This window comes from Tyto alba, unplaced genomic scaffold (assembly GCF_018691265.1).
Source record: "Tyto alba isolate M040663 unplaced genomic scaffold, T.alba_DEE_v4.0 Super-Scaffold_2, whole genome shotgun sequence".
Lineage (NCBI taxonomy): Eukaryota > Metazoa > Chordata > Aves > Strigiformes > Tytonidae > Tyto > Tyto alba.
This window is the reverse complement of record NW_024881282.1, coordinates 76,562,107-76,576,175: the sequence shown is the minus strand read 5'-3', so window position 1 is coordinate 76,576,175 and position 14,069 is coordinate 76,562,107. Positions and strand designations below refer to the sequence as shown.

The 14,069-nt window shown below is 39.5% G+C and overlaps 1 protein-coding gene across 3 annotated transcripts in view; it reads right to left on the bottom strand.

Moving 5' to 3' along the window:
• The window catches only part of RELN (reelin), a 294,861-nt gene that overhangs the window by 174,111 nt on the left and 106,681 nt on the right, over positions 1-14,069 (bottom strand). For all 3 annotated transcript variants that reach the window (XM_032996210.2, XM_032996211.2, XM_032996209.2), the window contains exon 4: positions 2,564-2,634. In XM_032996210.2, the coding sequence (XP_032852101.2) occupies positions 2,564-2,634 (71 nt within the window). The remainder of the gene's footprint in view (positions 1-2,563; positions 2,635-14,069) is intronic.

Below are 14,069 nucleotides of genomic sequence, written 5' to 3'. Positions count from 1 at the left end.
GATAGGAGGAAGGGCAATGTACAACAGGGTAGTTGACTATCTGAGTCAAGGTAACTGTGGCCGAGCTAGGGAACAAGGGGAGAGAAACATTGGTGAGGACAAAAATGTGGGAGAAAGACCAAAAGAACCTCTGAGAAGCATGCACACTGGTATTGCAGTGAAATTTGATGACTGATTACATGGCTGTCATACACTGTCAGATGTGCATAGAACAGGACCTCTGAGTGATCCTTGACTAAATCAAACCTGATGTTTGCAGAGTTACCACAATGACATCACATACTTTGGAGCAGAGAAATCCAGCAAGTCTCTGAAGTGACTGTCTATAAAGCAAAGAGAATTGCTGGGAAAATCATGGGAGAAACAAAAGTCACGAGGATGCAGGAGATTATTACAGAGATTAAACAGGAGATTAAAACAGAGATTATATATGGTGGGGAAACTGGAGGCCTTTTCAAGGAAGCAGTGTGGGCTGGGTGGGAGGAGGATGCAAAGGGGCTGTCACAGCTGAGCAGCCAGTGAAGGCCCAGGGACGGCACATCTCAGCATCTTTTATCCTCTACACACAATCGATGCACAAATCCCATTTTCTCCTTGTTTTGCAGAGTCCCTGTGAACTTGGGGACAGCATGAAGTAACATAACAATTTATTGTTCTAACCAACATAAGTATTGCTAAAATGTTGATCTGAGGTTCGGTTATGCTCCAGAATTGGAGAATGTAAAGCAGAGAAGGATGAAAGTGTTCGTTTCTGCTATCAGCTCTTCTAAAATCTCCTGGTACAGCGTGTCTGAAGAAAGGACTGTCAAAGCCTGTATGAATGGATTTCTACTCACTAGTTTCTGCGTATCGAGGTATTTTCTTCTAGCAGGGAGAAATCTTGTTGCTTTGCCCATACTCTCCTTGACCATGCTGCCAGTTCTGACACAAATAGTCATATATTTCCTTTCAGCTTGCTTGCATGTAGCTTTCATCATGCTGGTCTCTGCCAGCCCTGTCTCTCTGTGACTATACTTACCTTTTACTTCCTTCTCCTTGCCTTACCTGTTCTGGCCACCACAGACTGCCTTTGGCTGTGGTGCACTCACTACGCAGCCCCGTTTTGGAGAATTTTATCTGCTTATGAGGCTTTTCATCATTTTATGTTCATGACTCTGCATATTAATTTTTCCACTCTTGAGTTGTGTCCATCCAGTGAGTAGCCTGTGTGAGGTATCCTCAACATCTTCAGCACATCTTAAACGCTGATCCTGCCAATACTTCTGTTTCGAAATCCCCTTAAACTAGTCACTGAAGCACTACTCTTCCACATCCCCCATTATAGGTAATTATTGGTAATTTCTCCAGATGTTTTTTTGCTTCCACACAGTAAAAATACCGCTACACATTTGGCCCAATCACCTTCCATGCAGATAATTATAACACTCCTTTCTGATTGCCAGCACCTGTTGCATTTTTCTAATTCATTCAAAATATAACTAACTTTCTGGCTTGTTAGCTAAGATCTTCAGTCACCTCTCTGAATCCCCCTTCCTACTTCTCATTAAAATATTAAAATAATGAAAACTCAGATACTGAAATTAAAAATTGAAATACGTTCCCCTCATTATCACAGAGGTACTATCCGTACCTTATATGAATAACTCAATATATGCTCCTGACATAATGTTCAACAGCTTCTTATTGCAAAAACCATTACATAGATATTCCCAAACACATAAGGAAAAAACCCTATAGCTCTAATCCCCCAAAAGATATATTTTGTTGGATTTTCTCTTGTTTGTTAATATGACGACACATTTCTAATTTTGAAGTATTTATTTTAGACTGGTTGGCCCATGTTTCACTGTCTTTTGTGGAAAAGACTGCATCAGCACTGAAATTCTTTTCTCTCCTGTACCAAAAATGACAGATAAGTTCTCTACTTCCCACTGCTTTAATGAAGCATGTTCAAAGCAGTGTACTGTTTGTAGACAACAGCTGACAACAGGACATTTATTTTTAGGTTATTCATCAAAAGGATATATATATATGATAAGCTGTGCAAACGATTAGATTTTTAAAGTTTGTGTAAGTCAAATATTTTGTTTAGCTATAAAAATGATCAAATGTTGTAGGTGAGAGGCAAAAATTTGATGGCCTGCTTTCACAAAATGGAAAGGCAGGTTCTTCACAAAGAGATGCGTGAGCTGGATAGTAAACAAAGCTTTTGCTGCAGGCATATTGCATTTTTTACTTATAGTTAATACACTGAGAGTTAAAACTCAGCTTGTGGTTTTATCAAAAAACAAATGTTAGTTGTTACAGGCTGATTTCAGGTAAGTGTATAACACAATAAGATTTACTTTAACTTTTGTATACTCCCCAGTATTGAGCAGAGAGGGCAAAGATGTTTCCTGGATAACTAACGGGAAGTATGAAGCCAAACAAAGTATCAGTTTTAAGAATATAAATAAGATCCTGATATTAAGTTTTCTAAAAAATAGTTTTCATGATGAGTAACACTCACACGCAAGTACAATGAAAAACCACATTTGCCAGATATATTTAATGTGGCTCTTACCTCCCTGTTCACACAGCTGTTGTGCTAAGGCATCCTTGAATATAACTTGGCCCCGATGAGTAGCTGTAGCCCTGTGAACATAGAAAAGACAACAATAAATAATGCAGTATACTTATTTATATATGCATATGTATATCTATATGCATCACTAATCAAATCAGCATTCCCATTCTGCTTCCTTCCTGTATTCTTCTTTTAAATTCATAGAATAATTTGTAGGGATTGTTTCTATGCATAACAAAAGAAAAGCTCCTAAACCAAAATGGCTAGGTTGGCAATAAAAAGCACTGGCATAGAGGTTCAATGAAGGACAGGAGTAAAAGTAAGCATATTGCAAAGCTAAGCACATCAGTCTGCCTGAGAAAGCATACCTGTCTCAGCGCAGAACAGAAAAAAAACAGTCGTAGAGCTGCTGCCCTGTAAAATTAAGTCACACAATCCAGGAGGCAATAGCAATGACAGTACTGTTATATGCTATTGATAGAAATGTAGAGCCTGAGTGAGTGTCCAGAAATCCTCTCTGGAAACAAGCAAGATCTCTGCCCCAGGCCTCTGTCAAACATCTCCAAAAAAAGGAGACCCTACAATATTTCTTTGTATGCTGCACTGGGTTTTGAGGCCAATTAAGTTGTTCTTTCTTTTTATTTCTATCATTGTCCAGACAAGTTAAAGTGGATTACTTCATTTTTTTTTTTTCCCTCAGAAAGTCATCATCCTTTCTCTTTTTTTTCCCTCAGAGAAGCCCAGTACCTTCACACTGCCTGTCCTCTAACCATTTACTTTTTGAACAACGTACTGTTTTCTTGGTCTCCTCTGGTCTCAGTCTGCCTTTGTCTTTGAGGGAGTGATATGCCAATATCTGCACACAGAGTTTCTATACTTGAGGTCTCACCAGTTTTGTCTAAGGAGTAATAATTTCCCATTAATGACCTACAACTAACAGACGGGCTAATGTACCATGGAGAAAGATTTGTCACCTTGTTTTCTCATAATCACATAGAAATACAATGCAATTTGATTTGTTTTTCTCTTACAGAGCTGTCATGCTAATAGTGCTAATTATTCATTTCCAGTTTCTAATTTCTTCCCTTTCTAAGCGCAGTACTTCACAACTTCAGTTTTATCTCAGAGATTTCAAAACCTTTATTTGCCACTGTTGCATCTGAAGTCTGCTTTCTTGCAAAGTTCTTCCAATATCAGTCTAGACTCATACACATTCTTCATATGTGTTCTTTATTCTTTTTCTAAGTCAGTAATGAAAATAATTAACATTAACTGGTTTAGGATAGACCCATATGAACTCCTTGAAATAGCCTCTCAGTTCAACATAAGACACTGAAAGCTACTTTATGAGTGTTGTTATTCAGTCAGCTGTGTGCCCTCTCTAATGGCTCACACCTCATTTGTTTATGAAAACGTCAGGAAGGACCATAAAGGAATGGTCCAAAAGGAAAGTCAAAATATATAATTTTTTTTTCTTGGCTACTAGGCCAGTTAAACTGACAAGGAAGAACAACAGAAGTAACGCATTTAATATTAAATATTTTACATATGGTGGATTCTTGAGGTAAAACCCATCTGCAAAATGTCAGAGTACAACCAGGAGTAAACAAAAACTTCTCTAGGATCTCACTTGCTTCTTGCTCATTTGAAAAATCTCTATTTACACCAATGTCTGTGTGCAGAAATGCAGAACTATGGCCACCTGATGCTCTGGTGCTTTTAGGGCACTCCCTTCCTCTGCTTGTGGAAGGAGAGCTGTGTTGCTTTTTCCACCTGCTTGGACTTTCAGAGACTTATGTAAAGCTCAGGCCTTGCCTCACCTGGTAGCGACAGTATTTTGGCCACAGTCCTGGGATCACATTACCAGTGTGCGGTTTTGGTTGTAGTCACTACCATGTATGGCATAGAAACTATTTTAGGATTTCCAACGCTTCTGTAAAATACAGCAAAACGTCATGCCATAGTTCTTCATTAACATTCCTTCATCTGCTGTCATGACCAGTGACTGTACTGAGTACAAAGTAAAATAAAAATACATTGCCCCCGCACACAAAAAAAAAGCAAGAGAGCTGAGACTTTTAAGTCTCATTTAAAAGTATGAACTAAAATATTTCTTAAAGCTCTGGTGTGAAGAATATGCAAGAAACCATGATCACTACATATGTTTCTGTAAGTTTCCTTACAGTCATATGTGGATACACAAGTCATAATGGGACCAAACAATCTCTAAAACCAAACATGTGCCCAGGCTTCTTTAAAAGGATCAGATGTGGTGACTTCCTCTAGCAGCTGAAATTGCAGGGCATCCCACAGCCAGCTTTGGGTCCAACACAACTCCAACAGACATGTTTTGCAAATACGTTTCATTGTAATTCCGTGTTTTGAGCAAAAATGTGGTTCACCTGCTCCCGGGCAAATACAAGAAAAGGCCACACCTAAGGCACAGAAGGTATCTTGTACAACATTTCTATCTCTCCTCCATGCTGGCAGGGTGGAAAAGCGGGATCTTTGCAGACAGTGAGAAAGAAAACTTTTATTAGCAGTGGACTGGGACTTCAGAGATGCTGTTTATGCAACAGCCCAGGATACAATTCAGGATGCATGCAACAACGATGGCAACCACAAAATTCCTTTATGAGGCAGATAGGACCAAACTCTCGAAACATGGACCACATGCAGAGGGGAACTGAAGTATGTGTCTGAATGCAAACAAATACCAAATAATACCAATAATACCAAACTGTGTACTGTTTACTGGATCTCTGCATGCGTGTGAGAAAAAGGGGATTTGGGGAGAGAGCCAGCAGCCAGCTGAATGATGTGCATCTTTCTGTGTCTATCATCCCTTGCTTGATAATGCAGACTAGGAGCCAATTATTGCTGCTCCATAGCAGGAGCGATCTGCACCCTGGAGACAGTGGTGCTGTGCAGTACGGGCACTGCTTCCTACAGCATATGCTCACATTAGCATTAGTTGTACAATGGGCATATGCATGAGTTCTTCACTGGCTGGTGCAGCTTCAGAGAATTATTAAAGGTATTGCTACTATGAGTTTACCAGCATTATCTGCTTGTTTTTCTCTGTATTTATACTTTATTCATGAAGCAAATGACAATAATACAGTGCAATTATGCATGAACTAAGCTACATTTAGAAATAAGTGCAAAATGTGCCTTTTCTGTATTGAACTTTCTTTGCTGGTTGTGTGCCTACCTGACAGGTGAGATCAATGGAACAGGATGATGAATTTGGATTCTTCTCTTTTAAAAATATATAACATATCCAAAACCATATCCTTCCCTATATTCACAGTCAAATCTAAAAACTACATAATATTTATAGTAATTCCAATAAAAATAATACTGGCAATTCTTGAAAAAGACTCTACTAGAGGAAGAAAATTATTCAACTATTAGAGGCTTTTGTTTTCTTGACATATATATCCAATAACTGATTTTTGTTCTGTTTCCCCAAAGTTCCTATACTGTTTTAATGTAGTTAAATATTGATTAGATGAAGCAATTACTATTAATTTACTAACTGTTAATTGGTGTTACTCCACACCAGCCTATAGTCCCACTCTGTCATTTTATGCAATTTTTTTTCACCTAAAGGGCAAGTGACTAATGAAATCTAACCTGTCAGTCAGCCCAACGGCAAGATGCATGCCCCACGTGTCCTGGGAGGTAATTCCTCACTAGGAGTGAATCCTTCCAAAAGGGATAAGAAATAAAAGAAAAATGGGAGGGAACAGGAACATACTGACATGTAAGTGAAAGCTTCAAAAGAAAAGCAACTTAGAGGTAATAATGTTCCTCTTTATATTAACTTCACACTGCCATTAGCCTAGTTGTATTTGTCTACTTGGGGCTATGGAAGAGAGAAAGGAAAATGTCTTTTTAAGAGTAGCAAGAGGAGATAAACTACTGACAGAGGAAGAAAGAGGTCTGAACACAAGAAGACTGTATCAGGTGTCAAGGCTCACTGTCAGTTCAAGGCATTACTAGCCCCACACTTCAATTACAGCAATTCTGTAAAGAATTTTCCTTCCTAAACTGCAACTATTCAAGTTGAAATAAGGTGCCAATACAGACTTTTAGACTGTCTGTCACTGAAAAGCAAAAAAAAAAAAAAAATATGACTTGCTAATTCTCTACTTGAACTATATATAGTCCACATCACCTGTGAAACAGGACTTGAAGTGCCACCCTGCTCAAGCGCCATAAAGCTTAAAAACACTTTACGTGAGTGCAGTATTGCCAGTTCCTCTGAACACAGCCTAAATTATATCAATTTCTCCTCTGTGCAATGACGCAAATCATTCCAGATGATTTGGGAGAAAGAAATACAGAGACACTTATATACATTCATGAACCTGTAGGTAGAGACATCCCTCCAGCCTCCTGTTGATCAGATGCAGCATGCTGAGCTGTGCGTCCAGGAGCAGAGTACCTGTCCCAGCCTTCCCCTGAAGCTGTCACCATTTGGTTGTGCTCTGGGGGTCACGCACCTGGTGCTCACTCTGCCCTTACAGGGGTGCTTGGCATCTGCTCCTTTCCCTGGCAAGGGAAGGCACTGGGACAAATTCATTCAGGAATGAGCTGGGTAAAGACTCAGCTTTCCTACAGTAAAACACCTCATCTCACTCTAAAAACGTTTTCAACAGGACCAAGGAAAATTAAGTTATTTTTTCACCCACCCTAGCAGAGTTTAATCCTGTGCCCACTGCTAGCAACTGCACTTCACATCTGCACGCAGCGGTTCATGACTGCTTCCACTGGAGGAAATTCTGGGTGACATCCATGTCAGCTCCAGGGAAATCAGTGACTGACGATATGAAGCTGAGATTGGCCTTCCCAAACCCCACAGTGCTGCCCCCCAAATGAGGTCTGATCCACCGACAGCATGGACTGTGCTCCCTCCCTGCCGCTGAGGGGGAAATGGTCAGTGCTGGGCACCTGATGAGCCTGGGCAGGAATGGAAAACAAAGCAATACATATGAAACAATTGCTGTCATGATTTTATATTTAAGTATCTCATATTTCACATTGGATTCACACGCATTGCTATCACGCTTTTGTTAATAGGTTGCATTTTAACATGAGTGTTTCAGCTCAGGAGAGCACAGGCAGGAGAGTACGTGGGACTGAGCCACACATGAAACTGCCTGTTTTGCCTGACTCTGCTAGCTCCGTGTACAGAAAGGATGCATGGCAGCAGTGCCCAGAGGCCAGGGTAGATATTTGCCCTCTTTATGCAAATAAATTTGCTGATTTTTAATGCATTGTTAAATTTGCGTGACCGTCTCTTTTTGTAGGGTTGCCCTATTTTACCTGCTGTCTTTTTAAAAAAAAAAAAATCTTCCCCCAATACTGCCTAATTAAGAGATCTTCAGATAAAGTAACTTCAAAAGAAAGATGGAGAACAGGCCTTCTGGAGATTAAGTACACAGTGTAGTTGTGTCCAGCCTTTCTTGGTGGGAACGTGAAACATTTTCTTGCAGTGCCCTGCAAAGGTGGTTTAATGAGCATTTACTGTGTGTGACAGAGGTGACGCTGGGCTGGTGTGTGTTTTAGCCCATGTCTCCTACCATGGCTGAAACCTTCAGTGGCAATTTCTTTGAGAGCAGCTAAGACCAACATATTAACCTGACTGGGAGATGGCGCTGGTGCAGGGGCCAGCAGGGAAAAACAGAGCACTCATGGCTGCTGATCCAGAAGGTGCTTGGGTGGGAGGCTTTCAGCCTCTGGTTAAATGCCTCTAAGTTGTTTTTTCAGTTTTCACTTGACATGCAAACATGGTCTAATTAAAGTACCAGGAACAAGACTTGTGTGTTCCGAAAGATGTGTTTTTGACTGCCTTTCCTGCCCTGTCCCCAGTGGTTTCTTCCCTGAGATGCTCTAAACAAAGTCATCTGTCCTGACCACATTCAGCTGAAACTGCCAGGTAAATTTGACAAGTAAGATGTAATTACTTATGCAGACATTTGTTCAGGAGACTGGAATTAGCACACTTGCTCTAAAAGCATTGATCAGAGGTGAAAAATCTTCAGAGGGAAAGGATTAAAATGGCCAGCAAAAGCCAGGATATGTGTGAGAGGGCAAAGAGCCATCACTTCATTTGGAGCAGCTGTCCTGAGCTGAAGCTTATGGTTCACATTCATAAATTATGCTCATGATTTACTTCACAGGTAAGTTAAGACTCCTTTGCCTTCACATAGAGTAAATGCAAGAGGAGAAAAGGGCACCTTGCATTCTCTTTTGTCTCTGAATTTATCTCTGAGAACTGTGTGTGGGGGGAAAGGAACTTAAAAGTCAGTGTAAGAGTGTGGTATCCTTGTTAAAATTAATATTTTGTTTAAAAATTTTTGAAAGTAATAAAGTCCAAGAGACAGAAATTGTAGAACAAATGTCAAAAGCGTTCTTAGCAAGAGCAAATAAATACCAAGGAAAGAAATCAAAATACCCTTTTGCAAATGTTTTTAGTATTAAACCAACATTTAAGGCCACATGTGCATTTCTGTGTATGGAAGCTTGAGCACATGTACCCATATCGACTACCTTTACCTGATACCACATTGCCATTAATGAAACATGATATGGTTGGCAGAAACCCTCACTGGGTTGGAATAAAACATGCTATGTGCAGAGATGGGCTGTTTCTCCCTCCCACAAACTATCTATGCACTCTGAAAAGCTAATGGTAACTCTTTCAGTGTTGCTAGAGCCAACCTGCATCTAGCTGGTCTTGCAGAACTTTTATCTCATTCAGGTCACGCCATGCAAAACATGCATTTTTAAAACTTACAACCTCAATCACACTTCAGATGCTTTAAAAGCATGGCAGTGGTCCGTGCACGCTCGTGTGTTGACCTGTGTGTACATTTTTGAATGCATACATGGTCCAGAGCAGACTTAGAAGACACAAGACACATTTTGTTGTTTTTTGACATTAAAAAAAAAAAAAAATGTTTAAGAGACAATATGATGATTTGGGGTAAATATAAGGGGAGGAATACAGTGGTTAAATGGTAACATCAGCCCAAAATGAAACAGATTTCATTTTTAATGGTTTAATATAGAAACCTGTGCTAGGCTGTGTACACTTAGGATGTGCTGATCTGATTAGGGATTGAATTAAGTACACATTTAAGGGTTTTCTTTAACCAAGATTTAAATAAAACAAACATCCTGAAGTAGACAAGTAAATGAGATGAACATATAATTATAACCTGCATTAGAGACAATGGATTTAAGGTTACAGCACTGGAAGCAGCAGGGTTCTCAGGCAGCTCCAACTTGCTTTTTTAGTCCTAAAAACCCAAAACTTTTGTTTGATTGCAAGGTGTGAGTACAAAAGAAGGATACAATAGAACAACATATATGCATTATGAAAGAGGAAAAATGTAAGAATTACCATTTTAAACTGTATATAAACATTTTCATCCTCATTTCCCTTGTATCACAGAGAATAAAAAGATGTGTTTTTAAAATTCTATCTAGTTTTATGTGACTGGAATGATTAGAGTTTCTTGCTGACAGAAAGCAGATTAGGACAATACTTTCTTCTCAGCTACAGGAAATCCAATATTTTCATTAGTATTTTGCATTGTGCGATTACAAAGGAAAGCAAATTCTATTTTTTCTGCATTTTAAATAAAGGGTTATTGCAGTGGCATCTGCCAAGCAGTCAGTTCATATAAATAATAGAACAAGCATCCATTGTCTCTCTACCGATTCAGTGCCAACAACTAGGTCCCTGTCTTCCACCTTTTTCGGTGTTTGGAAGAGGATGCTGTCCTTGTCTTGGGTTTTGCAATCTATTGTACCTTACTACCTAGTAAAACATTGATTGTATGGATTTTATGTTTTTAATGCACTGATTATTTATAACTACTTGAAATCTATATTTAACCCTAAGCTAATGAATATATTATATCTTTATGGTATAAAAAATACTGGTTTTCCCAAATGTTGCTTGTATAGTCTTCTAAAGCCTATATTCAATCAAGATATCATTCAATCACCTAAATTATCCTTCAAGAACAAAATCTTTGTCTTTTCCTGTATCACAAGAAGAAATGTTAAAGTTACTGTGGATTTTAAAGTATCTGACATCTCTCAAAGAACACAGAGGTAATAAGTAGATGGACTTGCAGCACATAGTTATTTCCTATATGCTTCTACAATGAGTATGATGCTTTTCTTAACAAAATGTACTAATTAAGTTTGACATAGCTGATCAACTGTGGTGAGCTCAGCAAAGGCCACCAAGATGGTCAGGGCTGGAGCACTTGTCCTGCAAGGAGAGGCTGAGGGACCAGAGCTCATTCTGCCTGGAGAAGAGATGACTTTAGGGAGGACCTGACAGCAGCCAGCCAAGAGAGGTTGTGCAGTTCCTCTCCATCACTGCTATGTTTTAAGACCTAACTGGATCAAAACCCTGATCAACCTGGTCCAACCCTGCTTTGAGCAGGATGTTGGACTAGAGACCTCCTGAGGTCCCTTCCAGTCTACATTACCATGCAGACCCATGATTCTAAGGTTTTGCATGTCAAGTAAAAGCAAATAAATGAAAGCAAGGTTTGTATCTGATCAGATTAATCAACACTTAGTTTGAAAACTGTTTTTCATAGCACAAAGAATTAGCCAGTTCTTTATATCCAACACTTTGTATAAATACCTGTGATATTGATTCTCCCTATCCATGAGTTTACAGCTGTGTATCTCAGAACACCCATCAGAAGAGCCAAGGGGTTTGCATGGTTACAGAAAATCAAGCTTGCAGGTAGTTGATGCATTAGGGGTTTCTGATGTGATATATTTTTACATGAAAGCTGATAAGAAATCACATATTCAGCTAATACAATGAAAACATTTTAAATTTAAAAGAGTAAAATCTGAAACAGCATATGAGAATCCAACAACATTGTTTTAAAAAATCTCCTAAATAATGGAAAAAAATATTATTTTAAGGCTACCATTTCAGTTCACTGCTCTCATGCCATCCATATCTCTATCCATTTCCAGTTCAGGTTTGAGTAGCTTGCTCTAACATGCTTTAGCTGCCCACTGCTGCCGAAGAAGGCTGCCAGCAGCTGTGGGTGAGCTGGATCATATAAGAATCTGGAACCTCATCCCCTGTATTTGATTTACAACCCACACAGAGAAATCCTCAAGTAGCCAAATTAACCATATTTCTTAAAAAATATTCACTTCAGTATTAATTACAGAGATGCAACTGGTGCATCCACAGTGTGTAAATCAGCTTACAGGATAAGAATAAAACCTGCCTTGTTAGTCTGAAACTAGAAAATGTTCCATCAAAAATAAAAATGTCCATAGGCTGCATTCCAGTACATGGGGCAGGTTTGCCTTCCTAAGGCTTCACTGAACACTGAAATATTACGCTACTTGTTCAATATTTCTTTGCACTCTTCCCACTGTCTTAAATGTTTTCAGAGGACTGAAAACCAAATGAAGTATGCTAAACTTTCACATACTGATAAAAATCAAACTAAGGAAGAATCTGTTGCAGTTGTTATTGAAGAACTGTTATTGTCTTCTTACTCTCACTTGCATCCTGCTTGCTGGGAATATGGTGAACCACTTGGAAAAAATGCAGGGGCACTAATCATACAAAGGACAGCTATTTCTTCTGCTTTGGTTTTTCATTTTCAGCCAGCTTTATGTATTGGAAGAACACATATATCCTTGAAGATTATATCTGCTTACAAATATAAATAGGCAGGTGAAATACTGCCTTAGGAGAATAATTAATTCCATCAGACACTGAGAAAATGACAAATTTGTTAAGTATCACAGAACTCCAGCCAAAAGAAGCAGGTGGAATGGCATCAGGTATATGACATAAACTGGAAAGACAATGGTGAGGAGGCCTGGCATCAATAGCAGGAGCTGGATGTACTAGGGAAGGGTAGGAGGCTATCTGGGGACCCTGGAGGTATCACAGGCAAGGCTGAGACATGGTGTGAGGGCACCTGCGAGTACTGTGGTGCGGGTGCGACGGGGACATTGCCCAAAGAGGTAGGAAACTGGGCTTCATAGATCCTGCTGCTCACAACACAGTTACATGTTTCTTCAACAAAGATGTTTGTTTCAGAGATGCCCATTTCAGTAATGTCTTAAGGTTTGGATTAAGAGACATTCAGAGAACTGAATAATCTGAATCATGTCTAACCTCTCCCACCTCAGCCAGAGAGATCAAATAAAAACAGATGTAAAAGAGAACAATCTGTTCTCCGTGTTCTTCCACAATAGGCCCCATTCTCCAGCCCTGATTTCCAAACCAGCAACTTTCAGCAGCTGTCAAGGCTGAGCAAAGCCCTTGTGCTCCCCTTGCAGGGTGTTAGTAATGTCATAGCCTCCCTAGGTGCTGGCCTCCACTTCTGCTGTGGATGGGAGCTCTGTCCCTGCGAGCTGGCAGCTGTAGTCAGGACTCAACTCCCCACCCTGCTGCCAGCTACAAAATGGGTGAATTCTGCTGCTTCTGAGCCATGGGCAGAACTTTTTCTTCCTCCTCCAAGGAGAACATGGCCTGCCCATGTAGACTCATCTTCGCACCCCAGAGAGGTTCATATTGGTGAGAAAATCCAGGTTGGAAGGGACCTCAGGAGGTCTCCAGACCAACCTGCTCAATGCATGTCAACTACATAAATCAAACACAAACAGCCCTGATATGCCTTTTGCCAAATAGCCCAACAGCATGTCCAGGCTCACAGTTCTGGTATTTGTGAATGTTTTTGCATAATAAAATACTACTAGGGTTATCAAGATTATGTTAAACAAAAACTGCTGTGTGAACTTTGGCTTGAATTGGTCAGTCACTTGACACAGGCATAAATGTTCTCAATTTACAACTCCTTTGGACAGCAGCCTTCCATATAATATACTGTTCCAACAATAATGAGTTTGAATCCATGTTTCTCACTAGGAAACAACCCATGATTTATCTTACTCAGAAATTAATTACCCACTAAGCTACAGTGCCATAATATCTCCTTTGATACTGTGTTGATAATACTTCTTTAGGCCTATTTTTTAAAAAGACATCAAACCTTAAAAACCTTTCTCTTAAAGTAAAGTATTAATGAAGAGATTTATAACCACAGCCTTGAAAGAAACCAAAGTAACAGAGAATCTAAGCAATAACATAAGTACTTCCAGGATAGATGTTTGGTCTCAGTTCTTTGTTACTGACTCATTTTTCCTCTGAGCACAGATTTGTTTTCAGAAATCTTTGGCAGAATGAGCACAACACTAGAATGAATCTTTGTAGGAAGAGACCCTGTTGACGTTCTGAGACTCTTTAGCACAGTCCCAAAACTGGATTCCCTATGTCCCAGATGAAGAAAAAATGGCAATAGTGGGTGAAATGCAACCAGATTTCGACTCTTCATTTATTTGCTAATGACAGTTTCCAATCAAAAGGGATACATTGGGAATTCAGTTCAGTAATGTTGCCAGGAAGGTGAGCTTTTCA